Source organism: Pipistrellus kuhlii, unplaced genomic scaffold (genome assembly GCF_014108245.1).
Source record: "Pipistrellus kuhlii isolate mPipKuh1 unplaced genomic scaffold, mPipKuh1.p scaffold_m20_p_8, whole genome shotgun sequence".
NCBI classification, from domain to species: Eukaryota; Metazoa; Chordata; class Mammalia; order Chiroptera; family Vespertilionidae; genus Pipistrellus; species Pipistrellus kuhlii.
The window spans coordinates 6,744,246-6,764,121 of record NW_023425584.1 but is presented as its reverse complement, the minus strand read 5'-3'; the positions used below and the strand labels follow the sequence as shown (position 1 = coordinate 6,764,121).

Sequence of the window (19,876 nt, the reverse complement as noted above, 5' to 3'; positions counted from 1 at the left end):
ATAGATAGATAGATATAGATATATAGATAGATATATAGATATAGATATAGAGATAGATAGATAGATAGATAGATAGATAGATAGATATACTCGTTAAGCTGGGCTAGTGTGGCTCAGTGGTTGAGCATTGACCTATAAACCAGAGATCACAGTTTGATTCCTGGTTAAGCACATGCCCAGATTGCAGGCTTGATCCCCAGTAGAGGGTGTGCAGGAGGCAGCTGATCAATGATTCTCTCTCATGATAGATGTTTTTATCTCTCCCTCTCCCTTCCTCTCTGAAATCAATAAAACTATTTTTTTAAAACACTGGTTAAAATTATATTGATTCCCTACTCAATAGGTCCCAAAAGTCTGAAAAGCAGTAGTGCGGAGGGTCTGCGCCCTTACTCCGCCATTCAGTATCTCCGTGACCTTGAGCAAGTGGTCAGACATCTCTGCATCTTGGCTTCCTCCTCTGGAGAAGTGGGCCGTCCCTTCCTAAGTTCGTGGTGAGCTCGGGGTAACACACCCCGAGCCCTTAGCAGAACGCACTGTGAGCCCTCAGAGGAGTGATTGCTGAGCGCCTTTTAATTCGTGCACATTATATTTACTTGCATAAGCTTCTCGTGATTTGTATGTGCTCTTCATTTAAAGACCATCCTTCCTTGGGGTTCTGAGAGCAAGGCAATTATCAACAGAAATGCTCTGGAAGAGCCACGCCTTCGCCATGCTCACCGCCGTTGCAGGGGGAAATCCCATTTCACATGCTCACGATATTCCCAGGACTTGCTGAACACTGGCTGATGAGTGAATGAGCTTTTTGGTACCTAAGGTTCTGAATTTGGCTGCCTATGTGTAAGGCTCCTTCCTAAATGGCACCCATTCATGCAGAAGATTTGGTTAACTTGTCAGGTACAAAAGGAAAACAGAGCAGGAGGACACCAGTCGGTTCTCTCGGCTGCTCTTCTCCTTCGCACTCTCTCCCTGTGGGCCTGGGGACACATCGCCACGCAGACCATGGGGCCTGGACCTCGGGCTCCGAGGGGCCCTGATGGAGGAAAATGGTCAGAGCACCGTGTCCCCGCGCTGAGTGCTTTTCCTGGGGAAGGCTTTCCAGGAGAGAAAACCTCAGTATCATCTGAATGGCTCTTCTTGCATAATCTAATTTTCCTGGGAGGGAAGGCACTGATGGGGGGAAGGACAGAGCGGTCCTTTTACGTGTGCCTGCAGATGGGCTGAGCGCCCAGCTGCACGGGCCGTGAGCTGTAAATGTATATTAACGCCGACACACATCAATGCATTATTAATCCCCAGAACCATGTGTGTTCTGGCGGCACGTCTAGCCACCGGCCTTTCAGGCCTAAGTACCCGGGCCATTTAAGAGCCCTCCGCTCTCAATCCATTTGCCGGCGAGCGGCCACTCTGCATTATGGATCTGTAATGGGCTGTGCATTTAGCTGCTTAAAAGGACTCTCGGTGTGTTTTGCATTCACCACCTGGGCCGGGCCGGGGCGGGGCGCCCCTCGGCATGTGCATTAGCCGCGGTGTATAATTGATCCTCGGAAAACAAATATTGAGTGGCTGTTAAGAGTAGTTACTCCTGCATCCTCGGGAGCTGTTCCTGAAATCAGCCTTTGAACCCGGACATTTTGATTTCACTGTTGAGGCACACAGTTAACAAGACTGAAGCGTTTAAAGAATAAAAATGTTTCCCCCTTTATCCTTGGCCGAACGGTGTTAGGAGGAAAGCTTCTCTCTTTGCCCCAAAGATGTTCCTTCTGTGGTATTTCTGAAATGGACCCGGTTTCAGCTTCTTCATGAGCAGCACTTTCTTCCTTATCCTAAACCCTTCTTTCCCATTCTGCACTCTTTCATGGACCACCTTAATGTTTGGGGGTTTTTTTTACAAATTCACGGGCCATCCATATTAGGATTTATTTAACACTAGAGGCCCATTGCACAAATTTCTAGGCCTGGCCGGTAATCAGGGCCTTCTAGCTGCCGGCTGGTGCCTTCCTTCATTCCGCGCTGCCCCCTAGTGGTAAGCATATGTCATAGCAAGCAATAGAGTTCCTGGTTTTCCAGTCAAACTCCCATAGGTACACTTAATTATTAGCCTTTTATATAGAAAGATATTTCTTAAAGTCAACTCAGCATGTTGACATGGGAAATTTGATGGTAAAAGAAACAATGTTCAGCCTGACCAATGTAGTTCAGTGGTTGAACATTGACCGATGACCAGGAGGTCACAGTTCAATTCCAGGTCAGGGCACATGCTCAGATGGTGGATTAGATCCCCAGTAGAGCATCTATAGGAGGCAGCCAATCAGTGTTCCTCCTTCATAGATGTTTTTCTCTCTCTTCCTCCCTCTTCCTCTCTCTGAAATCAACAAAAACATATTTAAAAAAAAAAAAAGGAACAGTGTCCAAATCAAAAAATTTTTAAAAGAACACTGCAATCAATGTAATCAGTAGGAAATGTTAATCCCACCTGTAACCCTATCAGGACAGTAATATTTTCACTATCAGTGGCATTCAATCCAAGTCGGCTTCTCACACTGATATCCCATCAAGGCCTGAGGACTGAGAAGCCATCCTTGCTCCTCCAACCTCTCATCTCCTGAGTCCTGGCTCCTGAAAAGTAACTACATCCACTAACTGCCCCATAAAAGTGGACACCCCACTTCTAATGGGTGAATGGAATGATCAGCACCACACTTACTTTGCTATGCTAAGCCTCTACTTCAGATTATTTCTAAACTAGAGGCTCAATGCACAAAATTCGTGCAAGAGGAGGCCTTCCTTCCTCCAGCTGCTGCACCAGCTTCCGTCTGGCACCCGGGACCTGGGCTTCCCTCCAGCTGCCAGCAGGCACCCAGGACCCAGGCTTCCCTCACAGCCCTGGCTTCATCCAGAAGGATGTCCAGTCTAATTAGCATATTATGCTTTTATTATTATAGATAACAATCATTGTTGAGTACTAAATATGTTCCAGGCATTGTGCAGAGTACTTAATACATACTTTTTTCATCTTTATGTCAACATCAAGTAAATCCTATTTTAACCAACTTTCCCAAAGTTACAGCATATATATATCCATCCTTTTTTTTCTTATTGATTTCAGAGAGGAAAGGACAGGGAGAGAGAAATAGAAACATCAGTGATGAGAGAGAATCATTGATCAGTTGCCTCCTGCATGCCCTACACTGTGGATCAAGCCTGCAACCCAGGCATGTGCCCTGACTGGGAATCAAATCATGACCTCCTGGTTCGTAGGTCGACAATCAACCACTGAACCATGCTGGCTGGGCCCAATGTTCACAGCTTTTTATATTGAAATCATTTTAGCCTTGCGGACAAATTGCAAAAATAGTACATAGAGTTTCCATATAGGGTTCACCCCTAATGTCAACATTTTAAATTATCATAGTTCTATTATTGAAACCAGGAAACTAACATTGATGCAATGCTATTGACTACTTTTCAGACTTTCCCCTCTCCCCCAATTTTCCTCTTTTTTTCCAGCCCAGATCCCACACTGCCTTTTCTGGGCATGACTCCTGAGTCCCTCCACTCTGTGAGGGATTCTCAGGCTTTTCCTGTCTCCGGTGCCTCCGTGACCTTGAGTGTTTTGAAGAGTGCTGTCAGGTGTTTTGTAGCACGTCCCTCAGTGTGGTCTACCCAATGGTTTCTCGTAACTTGATGGAGGTTATGCATTTTTAGTGAGATGTCTCGCCCTCCTCGGTGAAACCTATCAAAGATGCACTTCTGATTTCTAATGAGAAAAAATGTAAAAATGTGGTTGTGTGTGAGTGTGAGTGTGTGTGTGTGTACCTTCCCTGTGCCCACCCTCCTCTTCTTCTGCACATAAAGCAGAGATTCTGGAGGCCCTACCCCTTGGTCCTCCATGGTTATTGGTGGCTGTCACAGGTTGCCACTCACAAACAAATTCTGAGCCTCAGAAGCTCCTGAGTGTTAACAGGAAGTAACCTGGAGCAGACAGGGTGAGGTCATGGTGCTACCAAGTGCAGGGAGGAAGGACAACTGGTCTCCCGCGACCCAGGACGGTGATGCCATATCCTGGCCCACAATCATCCCCCTTCTTTCTGGATAAAAGGCCTTCGGAGGGCCGGGCTCAAAATCTTCCCTCCTCACAAATCCGCCTTAACCTTTGTCCCTTCTCTGACAGCTGTGCCAGGAGGCCCCGAGTTCTGCCAGCTTCTGCCGCAGGCAACCAGCAGACTCGGCCCTCCTGCCAGGGGGAGAATTTGCCACGTTAGCAAGTGAGATCCCCGTCACATCTGAGCAACGGGATATGTGTCCTGGTGACAGAACTGCGGATTTACTCTCCTGACCTCGTGCTGCGCCTTCCGTGCCCTCGGATGCGCTGGGCGGGCGGCAGCTCCCTGCCTTCTTATGAACCTGCTAGTCTGCATCAGGTGCCGGCAGACATCCTTATGTGAACGGAGGAGTCAGCAGGCATTTGCAAAGCCTTTCTTCCACAGCCCCCTCCGAGCTGGGGGTCCTGAGCGGCTCAGGGCCTAACCCTCCTACTGAAAGAATACATGAGGGTCCCAACCCATTATTCCAAGTCCTGGAGGGACTGGACTTACTCATGCATCCGATATATGCTTAACATGTGCCGGCTCTGAGCCATGCTCCGCGCCGAGTGCCAGGGATGTCATCCTGAGCAGGAGGGCCATGGTCTTGTCCCCGAGAGCTCCCCACTGGTGCAGGCACAGGATAAGCAAGTGGGAAGTCCAAGTTCAACCCAGCATGCTGTGGTGTGGGCTTTGAGTGCTATGGACGTTATAAAGGAGAAGATGAGGGCGTTTACAGAGCTATGAAGTATGGATCTGTGAAAATAGCCAGGGAGCATCAGGGGACGCGCCGAGTCCCATGGAGAAAGCGTGTAAAGGAACTGCATGAAACAGTGTCTTTCCATGTAGAATTTCATTGTGGGTGCAATGCGGTCAGTGATCTGTTCAGATTCAGAGCCGAAGGAAAAGAGTCTTTCTTTCCTGGCAACTTGTGCCACTTCCCATCAGGGGCCTCTCCTGTCCTCCTATAATTGTGCTTGTTATTCCCGTTATTGTTTCGTCTGCAGTGTCTGGTTATTACTATTCCCCTCGCACGGCCTCCTCATTACGTTAATGCTATTTGTGGTGGGCTCGATGCTCTTTAATTATGATTCCTTTTATTTTACTTTTATTAGAAGGTCTTTCATTGGCTGCTTCCTTGGGTGGTTGGAAAAGCCGCCTGACGTTTCCCGAGAGATCCAGCGCCTCCGACGACTGTGCTTTGGCACTGGCTCCTCAGATGGTGTATTTTGGTTCTGAACTTGAGGCCCCAACCGGCAGCAGACACTGGGTACACCAGAGCCGTGCACGTGGGTACTGCGTAGTGAGCAGCTATTAGAAATGACAACTCCTGCTGCTGAGTAGCTGTCAGGGGAGGCCCAGAAATGGCACAATCATGGGAACCTAATGTCTCCTCTCCTTCTACACCATGTCCCATCTCTTTAAATGGGATGAGTTGAGACTGAGCTGGTTTTCGGCTTCTACCTGTTTCTGTGAAGCCATGGAAACAGAGACCAGGGATCTTTCTGTTTTTCTCCTTTTAGCCTGCCAATGTGCCCACTACTCAGTTCTTTTTAGGGCTCCAACTCTCAACTCCAATTATAATTAGCATCATCACTGCTGACCTTTACTGAGTTCCTACTGTGTGCCAGCCACTGTACGAAGCAACTTCATATTTATTTTGTGAATGGCTATTATCCCCTTTCATAGATGAGAACAGTGAAACACAGAGAGGTTCTGTAACTTGCCCAAGATCCCTCAGCTGTCCCTGGCCACTTTGGCTCCGTGGATAGAGCCTCAGCCCATAGACTGAAGGGTCCCGGGTTCGATTCTGGTCAAGGGCACATACCTTGGTTGCAGGCTCTCTCCTTGGTCGGGACAACCAATTGATGAGTCTTCCTCACATCAATGTTTCTGTCTCTCTGCCTCTCCCCCTCTCTTCCACTCTTCCTAAAAATCAATGGGGAAAAATATCAACAACAAAAATCCCTCAGCTACTAACTGATCTTGTTAGCATTCACACCAGGCCTCTGGCCAGGACCCCTGATGCCAGCCCAGCCCTGAGGTTAACCTCGGAGAGATGTGCTTTGCACACAGTATTTGTGTGGTCACACACTGGGATTTAGGTCGGAGCCCAAGACAAGGTTTTCAGGAATGGAAACTAGGGTTCAGTAGGGAGCAAGTGCAGAGCCAGCATTTGAAAAGGTCTGCCTACCTTCAGAGCCTGCTGCTCTGGACTCCTCTGTCCCCACCCTCCTCAACCAGGCATGTCCCATCACCTCCCACATCCCGTCGTCTGCCAGCTCCTGTTTCACGGACCTCCAACATGCTCTGCCATTTACACTCTGTCTTCACAGCCACTGCCCTGTCCACGGGGCCCCAGGTGACATTCCTCCACCTTCGGCACCCTCCCAGGCTCTCAGGACCTGTCACTTCTCTCCTCAGGCAACTTCAGATGGAGGCCTGCCGCCATCCCCACTCACAGGGCCCGTTATCTGCTGCCCCCATGCGAGTCCAGGCCTGCAGCCTTTAAAACCTGGCTGCTCACGGCATGGCTCATGCTTCTCCCATTACCAAACAGAAATCACTTCTCGGGCTTCAGTCAGGCAGCCCTCCCCCAAGTTAAATTGCTTCCGGGGGTAGAAACATTTTTTTCCTTTTTAAACTATGAGGTACGCCGCAGAGCAGCCTTAGAAAGCAGTGACTCGCCCAGGCACACACAGCCTCAACCTGTTGCACATAGAAAAACCTCCACATGGGAAGTGAAGGTGTCCTTACATAGGCCAACTGAAAGGTTGATGGGAAAGAGGGTGCGCCACCCTGTCCTGTCTCTTTAAATGGGATGAGTTGAGCAATTTCCCCCTAATAACAACACTGATAGCAAAATCTTGTCTATAGACTCTGATCTATAGATTTCTTACTGTGTGCCAGGCTCAGGGTGTAGTACTATACAAACATACTTCATTCCATCCTCAGAAAAACATTGTGGGGTGGTGTCCTAGGATTCTCATCCCATTTGAAAGGTTTAAAAAATCGAGGCTGAGCGTAAAGTGTCTGTCGTCACACAGCTGGGGGAAGGGAAGGGGCCCTGGCAGGGAGGCTCAATGGTTGGAGCATCTTCCCATACACCAAAAGGTTGTGGGTAGATCCCCATCGATGTTTCCCTCTCGCAGAGATGTTTCTCTCTCTCGCTTCCTTTCTCTCTAAAATCAGTAAACATATCCTCAGGTGAGGAGTTAAAAAAAATAAAAAACAAAATTTAGGCAGCCTGACAGCAGTGAATAAACAGACCCTCCCTGTGTTCCAGAAGCTTCCACTCGTGTGGACACCAATAATTTGCAAATTCGCCTCAATGCCTGAATCACAATGAGAATGAAAAGCTACTTCAGCCTGGACTGGAGCTGCAGAAAAAGCTTACGGTATACTCTGAAGAATTTAAATATTCATTATGTAATTAATGCGGTTCAGTCACTCACACACACAGACACACATACACACACAAGGAAAAACACCTGAAGACTTTTTTAAAAACCGCTTAAGCACTTATCGATTGCAAACTTTTATAACTCTCGAAATGGAGGCGTCCTCGTATCTCTACAGGTATTTTAAATGAATTGAATTAATCATAGGCTTAAAAGTCTCTTGCGATCTTCGTTAACTTCCCTGGGTTTAATTAAAACATCTGTGCACTTTTAATTTATCGATTCATCCAACTCATATGTCATGTTTTTAACACACCCCAGCATGCTCTGCATCATTTTTAACCCGATTTCCACTTAACTAAAGCAATTAAATTCACCCCGGATTAATTAAAGCGTCTATACTTTCACGCTCAAGTCAGCGTGTGCTGCTTTCCCCACGTGGCCCCTGACTGTCATACATCTGACACACCTGATGAGGTTTTTGTCCTTCTAGAAATTCTTCCCTGAATCGCTTTCCCACTTATTAATGTGCCATTTCACACAATGGGAGCGAGGAAGCAGGCACACCTGCGCTCTGCCCCTGTCTGTCAGAGGCGCCCTTTGCTTTGCTCTCTTCACGGGGTCCTGCTGGATCCTGCCCCACTGAGACCAGCTAGAGGTGGGGGAGACGCTGGAGTGTTTGAGTGTCCGAGTGGGGGGCCATTCGGGTTGGAGGTGCCCATCGTGATCAGAATGGCTGGTGACCTTTGCATTTGTATTTGCATCATCATTTCTTAGTTCTGCTTTCCAACTTCCTCCTACACAAGAAGTCTTTTACTGCTGTGCCCATTTAATAGGGAGGGAAAACTGAGGCACCGAGGTCTACAGGCTTCTCTCTGGGGTGCATTGAGTCAGGGAGCTATCCAGATGGTGGCAAATGGTGCCCCCACCAGCTGTGCTTCACAGAGAAATTCCCTCAGCCATGACAGCACTGGGCATATCCGTCTTTTGGCTGTTTCCTTTTTCTTTTCTTTTTTCAATCTGATAAGCCAAGGATTCTCTCTCATTATTACTTTTATCTATACTTAATTCCTAATGATGCTGCGTGTCTTTTCATACTTTTATTGGCTGGCTATGTTTATGTTTCTATGTCCTCTACTCAGGTTGTCATTCCTCTGCCTTTCTATTGGTCAGAAAACACTCTTGTGTATTTCAGATATCAAACTTTATTCTGTAAGATGCGTTAAAATGTAATTTCTCCCGATATCATTCATCTCTTAATTCTGGTTCTACGTCATACAGAAGATCTAAACTTCATGTAATCAGCTCTGATCTTTCTTCTCTTTCTTCTTCGTTTCTAGAATGTATGTCTTCCCTACAAATCCCCCTTCCCAAGAAAATAAAATTAGCTTTATTTTTTTAATCGTTTTGTAGGATTTTTTCTAGTTACATCTTAAATGTATGTGGAATTGATTTTTTGAGTGTAGCATACAGTAGAGGGCAACTTGATTGTCTACCCAATGGGTTGCCAATAGCAGGAGCCTAGCAAGAAGTGAGACTCACTTTCCTAACACTGCCTTGCTCAGCGCCCAGTGAGGTTCAGTCTGGAAAGACAGCAGGACGCCAGTTTTGGCTTCAACATCATGGAACTCTGTTTGTACCTCCATGACCCAAACATTACTTCCTCAATTACTTCAGGGGCATCAAGGCATCTTTCTTTCTTTTTTTAAGATTTTTTTTAAGTATATTTTATTGATTTTTCTTACAGAGAGGAAGGCAGAGAGATAGAGAGCTAGAAATGTCAATGAGAGAGAAACGTTGACCAGCTGCCTCTTGCACACTTCCTACCGGGCATGTGCCCGCAACCAATGTACATGCCCTTGACTGGAATCGAACCTGGGATCCTTCAGTCCACAGACCAACGCTCTACCACTGAGCCAAACCGATTTCGGCAAGGCATCTTGATGTATCCTCATTTTTCCCTCCTACCTAGCCCAGCTACTAACACCTATTAAGTTATTCATTAATATTATTCACTAACTGGGATGCAAGACAACCAATTGTTAGTGCTGTTTTGACAATTTACCTGGTAAATTAGGTTCAAATATTTCCGAGTCTCTTTTCCAAATGTGTTTTCAATCAGATTTCAAGCCATTTTTAAGAGAGACATTATTTAAAATTCCCTCTGCCTGTATGATTAAGCCTCTTCCACCATTGCTGCTTTCCTTCAAATATTCTCTCTCTGCCGCAACCCCAAGTAGACAGGACTTGCCTTACTTAAAACAGCAGACATGAGTGGCTTGTCCTGTTACTTCCCACCAAGTAAATAACACTGATAACTCATCTCACCCCTTACAGGGAACTTGGGTGGAAGGAAAGTAATCTCTAGCTCGATCATTAAGATGAGCTTTCCACCATTTCGGTGGATCTAAATCATGTCATTATTATTATTTTTATTTTATTTTTTTGTCATCGGCCTGTTAGCTTGTCAGTCGTTAGTGACAACGGTAATTTATCTGTCTTCTGCTGGAGCCTTAGAGCTTCCATTTACCAGATTCGGTGAAACAGGAATAGTCCCTTTGTACAAACATTTTAATTAATTTTAAGTAGAAGCTCCAATGCACAATATTCTGCTCCTGAAAGCCTTTAGGAACAGGAGAGAGGGATGGGGGACATAAAACACTCTGCACGTGATTCCAGAACCATCTATTGTCCACAGCCAGGGAGGACTGGGGGAGGAACCTCTGAGCACTCTCTGATGCTCTTCTGTGGTGGTGTGTGTGTGTGTGTGTGTGTGTGTGTACGAACAAACATTTGAGAACTATGACATTTTTCGTATCATTAACCCTTGAATTCCATTTGGAAATACAGGTTGAAATTCATGAGAAAACATTTGTTCGTGGAAAACCAGGTGACAGCTACTGTTTTGAGTGCTTGAGCACATGATCTCTCTTAACACTTCATCAACTCTGACAGTTGATATTTTGAAGGGGCCAGTGGGTCTCAGGGAAGTGCAGTAATCTTGCCAAAATCCCACAGTCAGTGATGGGCTAGGACTTGTACCCAGTTCTTCCTAGCACCCAAACCCTTGCTCTTGCCACTTATATTCCCCCATTATTGTTGGGCAAGGTGTGATGTCGAATTGTCTGTCCTCTAACATGATATTTTAAAAATCATATAGATTTCATGATAATTAAAGTATAAGAAGAGTTATTAATACAGGAGGCCTCCATTTCACATCCAGCCTCTGAAAAGCGATCTAGTCTGAGCCTTCTGTACTGGAATGCTTTGGGTTGAGTTATGTCTGAGCATGAACGTTACCCAAGGAAAGGTCCTCTCCATGCAGGTCAGTTGAGTGACCACTGGGGGGCGCTCATCTGGCATTTGCACTCTCTGCCCTGATGACAGTGGATTATTAGAGAGCTTCACTCCTCTTTAATCGGCCTTCTGCTTTTTAACGTGACATCAGCCGAGCCACCGAGTGCCCCACTTTCCAGAGAACATCACAGTGTTTTGCATATTTTACCAAACTCCCGGTGAGCATGCTGCAAACATATTGAAGGAAGGCCGCATTTAGACGGGGGAGAACTCTCTGACCTGCCTATGCTCCTTTTTTTTCCTCCTGGGTAATTTAAATAGGCCACCTTTTAAATTTGATTTCCTAGGCACCTGATTTTAAATAAAACCCATTCTTACCTTCTAGAGACAATCCAAATTGGTTTTTTTTTCCCACTGCTTAGAGTGTATGCATTAGAGAAACCATTTCAATATAAATAAAGGAAATAATCCTAACTGTCTTTTATCAAGGAATAAAGACAATAATTATTTGCTCCTTATTTTCGATCCTCTCCCACCTCTCGGTGGAATATACCCTTGGTCCTACGTCAGCTGTTCAGATGTTTTTGTTTTAGGTCATTTCCCCAGAAAGGGGGAAGGGGTTTGCTGCAGACATTGGTCTGTCCACATCTTTCGTTATGGCTATGCGGTGCTTGCCCACAACCTTTCCACGTGGGAATCCCTGATTAGCAGAACATAGGAGGAAGGTTTCCTTAATCAAAACAACATTGAGGAGAGCAGCACCAGGAGGAAATCTGCCAGGATAAACCAAGGCCTGTCTTCCAGCAGTTTACAATGTCTTTGGGAAATCAGACCCTCACAGAGGAAAACTAATCAAACCTAAACAGGAACATGACAGTAAGAGGGGGCTGATGGGGCGGGCGGGCGGGGCCGTTGACTAGGGAGTGGTCTGATTTCATGCACAATCACTTCATGGGATGGAGAGACCACTCAGCACATGTTGCATTCTTGGACCCTTTGCATTGCAAATCCCAGGGAGACCAGGATGTAGTGTGACATCTCTGATGGTCATTTCTGAAGGTCTCTAAATGCCAGGTCCGGAGCCCAGAGCCGTGTCCCTGTTTTAGGCTCACAGAGAAGCCAGGTTGGAAATTTAAATTCTTTATAAACCAATCGGAGGTGAGACGTTCAAAGCGTGAAGGCAACCACTGCAGTCCCACTCTCCGTCTCTAAAAGGGCAGAATTGGAACAACTGAGGCCAGCTGAGTGAAAACTGTTGGCATTTTCCCACCAGACAGTCCTTGCTAGCTTTCGACCTTCTTCCCATCAACAGCTGCCAGAGGGTCCCGGCTGAGACAGGAACTGCTCACGACATCACGGCTCCAGCCTGCCCTCCCCTTCCTGGTTTCTGCAATAGCTCAGGCACACTTATCCTTATATTTGATCACACTCTGCCCGCTTGGAGCTAGCTGGAATTATTTCTTCCTGGTCTGGACAAGAAAACTGATGCGTAGAGAGATGGTGGCACAACTGTGGTCCATCCCCCTTCCTTTCTAGGGAACATAAACGTATCAGGAATAGGAATCAACTAATCCGAGGGAGAAGGAATCCGCAAAGCAGGTTCTCAACCCAAAAGCCAACAGCAGCAGCACGAGAGTCCATACAGCTTAGCGAGGGGCGCAGCTTCAAGTCCCGCTTCCAACCCACTCAGTGACTTCGGCCACCTGACTCTGAGCCTCAAACAGGACCATGAATCTAGCTTCCGCCTTACAGAGGGATTATGATGATATGATGATAAGGATGATATTTTAAAAATTACACATAAAGCGTTCTGTGCTCAGCCTGGCATTGAATTGGCAGTGACCACTGTCATCAGTAGCATTTTTGCGGTGGTGGTGCTGGTGGTGGTGATGGTTATTGATCATTTGAAGATGCCTCTGCACCTCCCTGGCCAGCATCCTGGCCTGGATCATGGCGAGCTTAGCTGAAACGCCAGGCAGGCTCCGCCTCCTGAGACCAACGGGGCCCTTTGGGCGCTGGCCCCCATGACCCGTACTCTGTCTCTGGTTTTGCAGCCGCCTGCCCTGTGCTGTGCAGCGGGAACGGACAGTACTCCAAAGGGACATGCCAGTGCTACAGCGGCTGGAAGGGCGCCGAGTGCGATGTGCCCATGAATCAGTGCATCGACCCCTCCTGCGGGGGCCACGGCTCCTGCATTGATGGGACCTGCGTCTGCTCTGCTGGCTACAAAGGGGAGCACTGTGAGGAAGGTGAGCTCCATGGGATGGGCTGGGTTGGTTTGGTGGGGGACAGGTGGGGAGGGGGGTGTGCAGGCCCCGGACCTTGGCTCACCAGCCCAGTCCCAGGCTTCACACTCTGCAAAGGCAAAGTCAACATTTTGCACAGAAAACATCAAACACTTTGACTTATTTGTTTTTAATGACTTGACATTTGCCCTAGCCCAGTGGTCGGCAAACTCATTAGTCAACAGAGCCAAATATTAACAGTACAACAATTGAAATTTCTTTTGAGAGCCAAATTTTTAAAACTTAAACTATAGAGGTAGGTACATTGTTATTAACTTAATTAGGGTACTCCTAAGCTGACGTTTGCTAAAAACTCAAGGGGCCAAAGAGCCACATGTGGCTCGCGAGCCACAGTCTGCTGACCACTGCCCTAGCCAGTTTGACTCAGTGTTTATAGAGTGTTGGCCTGCAGACAGAAGGATCCCGGGTCCCATTCCAGTCAAGGGCACGTACCTCAGTTGCAGGCTCCTCCCTGCCTCGGGCCCAGGGCACATGCGGGAGGCAACCAATCTATATTTGATATTTCTCTGTTTTTCCCTCTCTCTTCCACTCTCTCTAAAAATCAATGGGAAAATATCCTCAGGGGAGGATTTAACAAAATTTAAAGCTTTGTTTTCCAATCACATTTTACATTCAGTATAACTTTTTATTCATTTCAGGTGTTAGTTGGACTCTTAAGTAGTAGAAGACAGAAGGCTAGTGGAATAGTTCTGGAAGGAATGTGTGGTTTTTCTTCATGTTAATTCACTCCTTTTCACCTTCTCCCTTTTTCCCCTCTTTAAATTGCTTCCTAGGCCTTTGTCTTCTGTCTTCTCTTTCCCACTGTCTTTCCTCCTCCCCTTCCTGCTTCTTTTCTTCCTCCCCCTGTCTTCCTCCCTCATTTCTTTTGCTTTATTTAAAGAGCTCTGCGTTGGGACTTCCTAAACCTATCTGGAAAAGAAGACACAGAAACCTTAGTCCCCGCTCCCAGTCTTCCAGTCTTCTCCAAAGCTGTTTGTGTTTACTGTTCCTGGTAACCTACCCATGTACTAGTGTTTGCCTGTGCAAATACCTCTGAAAAGCGAGTACCACTAGAAAGCAGTCAGGCCTGAAAGACCACGGGTGTCCCTGTCACTTAGAATCACCCTGTAGGGGAAGTTGTCCAGGTTCCCTACCATGGCAGAGCCCGGGGACAGTGGTGGGTGTGCGGTGGGAGAGCTGGCAGTTACTGGCCGAGAGCTCACTGGGGCACACGGGGAAGTGACCTCTAACACTGTGGGTAAACGACAGGGGGTGTCATAAACAGACTCCAGCCTTACATATCTTGAACAGAGACCAGGAGAAAGAGCCCCTCTCTGAGGCGCTCAGAGCCACTCTGACTAGTCCTGGGGACTCTGCTTAGTTCTTTCAGAAGAGTTAGTTGGTGCCAAGGTGTTGGTACCCCTGTGGTACCTGTAAGGCAAGGGAGCTCAGCCCAGCTGCCTCCAGCCGCCCTGCTCTGTGTGTGCTCTTCCAGAGCGTGGTCTCTCTGGTTATCCATCTAGTGCTTCTCCCATGGAGAGAGCAAGCGCAATTGCCAGGGAGGTAAAACCCTAGGTCCTCTCCACCCCTCACCTCCTCCCCTACCTTTGAATCGGTTTGGTGGCTCTTCCAGCTGAGCACACATTCTCTAAGTCTATCTCTCAGTGAAACATTCCCACACATCTCAAACCATCATTTTTTCTCCCACGTTCCCTGTGAAAAAGGAATTGTCAGCTCACCCAACAGCTAAGGGGGAAAGGAAGCCCCAGCCTACTTCATGGGTAACAGCTAAAGATGTCCGGGGGACCACCTATGATGTCCCTACAGGAAAGATCCCGCTGGACACCCTATGCCTGTGTTCTCTCTCAGCTGCTGGCTGCCAAGGTAGTCAGGAGGGACTTCAGGTGCTAGGAAGTTCTCAGATGCAAGTGAACCCATTGTCCCATCCCATTAACTTACGGATCTCCAGGTTTCTCTACAAAATCACCAACCATTACAGCCCTCACCACAAATTAATGATGGTGGCTCAGCCTTCGAGACACACACAGACGCTCCCTCTGTGAGATCTCCCATTTCACCGTTTTTAGATCGATGGCTGCAGAGAGTCGGCTTCCACAACGTTCTTCTTCTAAGGTTGTTCTAATACATCAGTGGTAATGCCCTTAATGGGGCCCAGAAGTCTGACCCCCAGATCTTCACTTGTTCAACTTGATAGATGCTTTTTTCCTGTTGTAAAAGGTAGCCTCCCTCTGTCTGCAGCATAAAACCAAATTGGGAGTAGGGATGGAGGAAGTACTGATCTAATAACCCTGCTTGAGGGGTCAAAGTTCTTAGAGATAAATGGACCGCGGGAGGCAGAGCTGCACTCCCTGAAAACAGGGAGAGGCCAATAATGTGACCATAGGTGAAAGCCGCCTCTTGCATACATCCTTTGGAGAGGAAAGTGCGAGAGCTATGACATTGCCCACCTTACAATTTTTTCCCTCCAGTACAGATTGTGCATATCTAAGTGGAATTTCAAGTGATTCCTCAACTTCCCCGCTCTCCCGACCAGTCTCACTTAAATGCCCAGAATGAATTAAGCATCCAACAAAACAAGGAAACCACTTGGATCATTACAAAGGGATGGAATCTCATCTATTGATTTCTCCTCCCCAAAAAGAATGAGCCGAGTGATTCATATGCTGTTTTCAAAATGGGAAATGGGATCAGAACGTCTGGATCAGCACTTTTTTTCCCCTCCCATTTAGCTTTTTTATTTCTGATATTCATCATAGTCATAACATTCAAACAATTTACCTGAAACGGCCGTGGCAATGAAATCAATAGTTGCCATCCTCCATTTTTGCTGCATAAACATTGTTTTACTATTAACACATTTGCCCAAGGAAATGAAAGGACAGATTCGCGAGGTCTCTTGCGATGATGTCTGGGGGAGTGGGGAGGCGATGGGTGAGGAATTGACATGTTAGTTTATGTCAGCCATGTTTTCATGTCAGTTTCACGGTTGAGTCATTTTTCAATGACATTTAACTTCATAAATGTAATTCATGGTTCTTCGGGGGTTTATAGTACTTATTGTTTGTGAAACTCCTTGACCTCCTTTCTTATCCTCAGGGATGGAACTTGCATTCACAACCCTTTTTCGTCAAACCTACAGAGGACTCAAGACTAAATGAGTTCTAATGATCTCAGCTGCCGGGGGGCTGGTGGTGGAAGGCACATGGCACTTAGCTGAGAAAGGCCACTGTCCCCCTTTTAAGTATAACGCTGTTTCTATTTATAAAGCTTCGTACCATGCCATCGTCCCTCCCGCCTGCCAAAGACTCTGAGGATGTGGCCACAAGACCCTCTTCTGAAATTGGAACCAACTTTAAAATTCATAGGGAAACTGCCCCTCTTAAAATCCACACTTAGTTATTCCATCAGCTGCTATAATTATATAGCACAATGGGGCATATTTACTGGTATCCTGACCAGAGAAAGGGTTAGCTCATATTTCTAGATGTAATAAATGGCTCTTTTTATGACATACCAGTCCTAGCTAATAAATCTCGGTGGATTTTCTTCCTTCCTTCATACCATAATTCAGGATAAAGAAGGGTGAGCTCATTTATCTGGAAGGGGAAAAAATGTCATTTTATTTATTTTTTGTACATTACTTTTGATTTCATCCTTTGAAGGAAAGCATTGGAATATAGTTTTTTAGTTTTTTGAAAGCTCCGTGCTCTTGGCACCTCCCCAAACGTTTTAAGTGGGTAATTATAAATGAAGGATAATTTTAGAGGCACATAACACATGTGGTGTTTTTGTGTACATTTTGATTTTGCTATGTTAGAAATGGGGTCAGAATAAAAACTACAACTCAGGGATTTTCTTTTATTAGGAGAGGATGGAAAACATGGATTCTGAATGAATTCGTTTATATTTTGCAGATCCCAAGTTGCAGAGCATTCTTCCTCAAAGCAAGAAGTCATTAACACCATTTTTCTTATCAGTCTTTCACACTGGAAATTTGTCCCATTAACAACAAATGCTTATAGCAACATCTGTCATTCATTCTTACATGTAGAATTGTGTATTGAACACCTACTATTGTATATTCCTTTAACACATGCTAGACAGAGACAACAAAGGCATTACACAACCTTTTTGTAAATGTCTTCTGTGTAGTCAAACGTTTCATTCATTTAGATACAGATGTGCACCACCCTCCTGAATGGAGCAGATTTGAAGGTATCAGAAAGGGTTCATTTCACCAGGAGTTATAATCCCCAAGACAATGAATTCAACATTAAAATGATTATAATATCGTCAGAACAGCTTCAGCTAGTAGTAAGTCACTCAAATTCACCTGTCTGAGAGTGTATACCTGATTTTTAAAAAAAATAAATAACAAAATAATGGAAGCTTCTGTTTCCCCATGGCTCAAATAGTTTCATAGTGATTTCCATAAATAATATCTTCCTGAAAATATCCTAATGGAATCCCAAGAAACACCTCTTAACACTGAAAATGCTTGTTTTTGCTTCAAGGGAGAGGTGCTTTTTGGAAACTTGATAGAATTTTGTGACTTCTAACAAATCCAAGTTCCTCAAGTCTGATGTCCACATGGCATGGATAAGCTGAATATTGTAATATTTAGAGCTAATGTACACCATTTTAAAACGCATCATTATAGTGTTTACCATAAGAAAGAAAAAAGGCACTGTCCTACAAAAAGCTGGGACTTCAAGAGGTTGTTCTCTCAGTGTCATAGTGAACTATTCCCAGGCCAAGAACCTTGCATGTTTTAATCCTGGCTTTGGGCAAGGAGAGAAAATGAAAATCTTCTCTGAGAATCTGAACACAAGATAGCATGCACACACTGGAGGGAAGGAATTACACCATCCGTATGGTCCAAGTCACTTCAAGAGGAAAATTGGAAGAGGTCTCAAGCTAGTTGTGCCCACCAGGTGAAGGCAGAAACAAATGATTTCATCTAGGTCAACAGGCCTGATTTCCAAGCTGTTAAAAATGTAGGAAATATATGTCTTGGTCAAATAAGGAAATGATTTTTCTGATCTAAAAGTAACATAGGGCTCCCTGTGAGACCGTCCACCATTTGCCATTCGAACTCCATGTTCTACAGAGCTCTCTTTTCCAAATTCCTAGGAATACCTGGTCTTCTTCTAAGTTGACCATCCTTGGTGAGCTGGATGTCTGAAGTTTGGGATCACATTCTCATGCACAAAGTCCATCCTCAAGAATTGCCTTTACAGTTCACTCCTCTTCTCACTTTGAGTTGATTTCAGAATAATAATCTTCAGCTTACCCAAACAATCAGAGCATGAAATTGATAAGAACAACAGAATCTAACTAATAAGTAGTTCATTTGGCTGTCTAGTGGAAGGTCAGTGCCACAGCTGAGATTCACCCCTCCAGTCCACTCACGATTCTCTGTGGGGAGGTTACCCCCATTGGATTATTTCCACACCCGACCTCAATTCTTCTATCCTGCACATCTACTAACTCCTTCAATAGGTGTGTGCTCAGAAAATGAAAATTCACTTTCAGCTCAGCCTAAGCGGCACAGTTTATAAAGTCAGTCATTTATGAATTGTATTAACCTTCTTTTTTAGTCTTTTGTTGCCTTCTGAAGTCAAGTATGAGGGAAGCCAGAATGAGCCTCTCTACTTTCTCTCCAATAATGAGGGGTGATTTGGTTTGGCAATACCACACACACAGGTATTACCATATTCATGTTCCATGCTTAGAAGCTCTCTCTGATAGGTTACACTAAGGCACCAATGTTTATAAATGCAAGCTTCTCAAGGTTGAATGGCATGCCTCTATATCTGATTCCTCCTAATTCTGCTTGAGAAAGTCCCTTTTTTCTCTCACATTCTCTTCAAGTTTGAGAGTTAGTGTTTTGACAAATAACAAGTCTTGAATTCTTTAAGGGACCACGTCAGTATTACCTTGCTATTCCATTTGCTTGCAAGGGGATAGGAACTGGTGAGCCACTGGTGCATTCAGCTACTATCTGGCGTCTCATGGCCCATCCCCCATGAGTGATGATATTTTCCTCTTCGTCTTTTCCAGTTGACTGCTTGGACCCCACCTGCTCCAGCCATGGGGTCTGTGTGAATGGAGAATGCCTTTGCAGTCCTGGCTGGGGTGGTCTGAACTGTGAGCTGGCAAGGGTCCAGTGCCCAGACCAGTGCAGCGGGCATGGCACCTACCTTTCCGACACAGGCCTCTGCACCTGCGATCCCAACTGGATGGGTCCCGACTGCTCCGTTGGTAAGCCGTGAGGTTTTCTGCTCCCTTTCCCCAACAGGAATGCCCTGTGTCCTCCCGTGAGCCCACATGCATGGGCACCTACTCCTCATGCTCAGCTGGGGACACAGGGCCTGTGGTCCCTGGACCTTGGTCTCCTAACTCTCTTCTCCTCTGTCATGAAGTCACTGATCCTTGAGAAACGAAAAAAGCCACTGCAAAGGTGCTCGTACCTCATTGGTCCATCCCTGCAAAGGGATGAGGAGCCGGAGGGATGCTCCCGTTTGCATTACAAATTTCCTTCTGTGTGCTCCCTAAAGGTAGCAGGAAGCCACAAAGAACAATTCCGTCCTGGGCAAGCTGAATGGAACATCCTATAAAACAGCAAAGAGGCTCCCTCAGGTGCAGCGAGAACCTGCTATAAAGCTCCGCAGGGCTCCCGCGGCGGGCACATAATGAAGTTGTGCTGTACACTTTATTTTCCCAAAATTAAGAGCGTGTGTCTTACCTCCCAAGTGACCTTACAATGGAGTGGTTCAAGCCAGCCCTA

The 19,876-nt window shown here is 46.0% G+C and overlaps 1 protein-coding gene across 8 annotated transcripts in view; it reads left to right on the top strand.

Annotated features, from left to right (window-relative positions):
- Nucleotides 1-19,876, top strand: part of TENM2 (teneurin transmembrane protein 2) — an 867,288-nt gene that overhangs the window by 723,085 nt on the left and 124,327 nt on the right. For all 8 annotated transcript variants that reach the window (XM_045577000.1, XM_045576998.1, XM_045576997.1 and 5 more), the window contains 2 exons: nucleotides 12,835-13,029; nucleotides 19,150-19,350. In XM_045577000.1, the coding sequence (XP_045432956.1) occupies nucleotides 12,835-13,029; nucleotides 19,150-19,350 (396 nt within the window). The remainder of the gene's footprint in view (nucleotides 1-12,834; nucleotides 13,030-19,149; nucleotides 19,351-19,876) is intronic.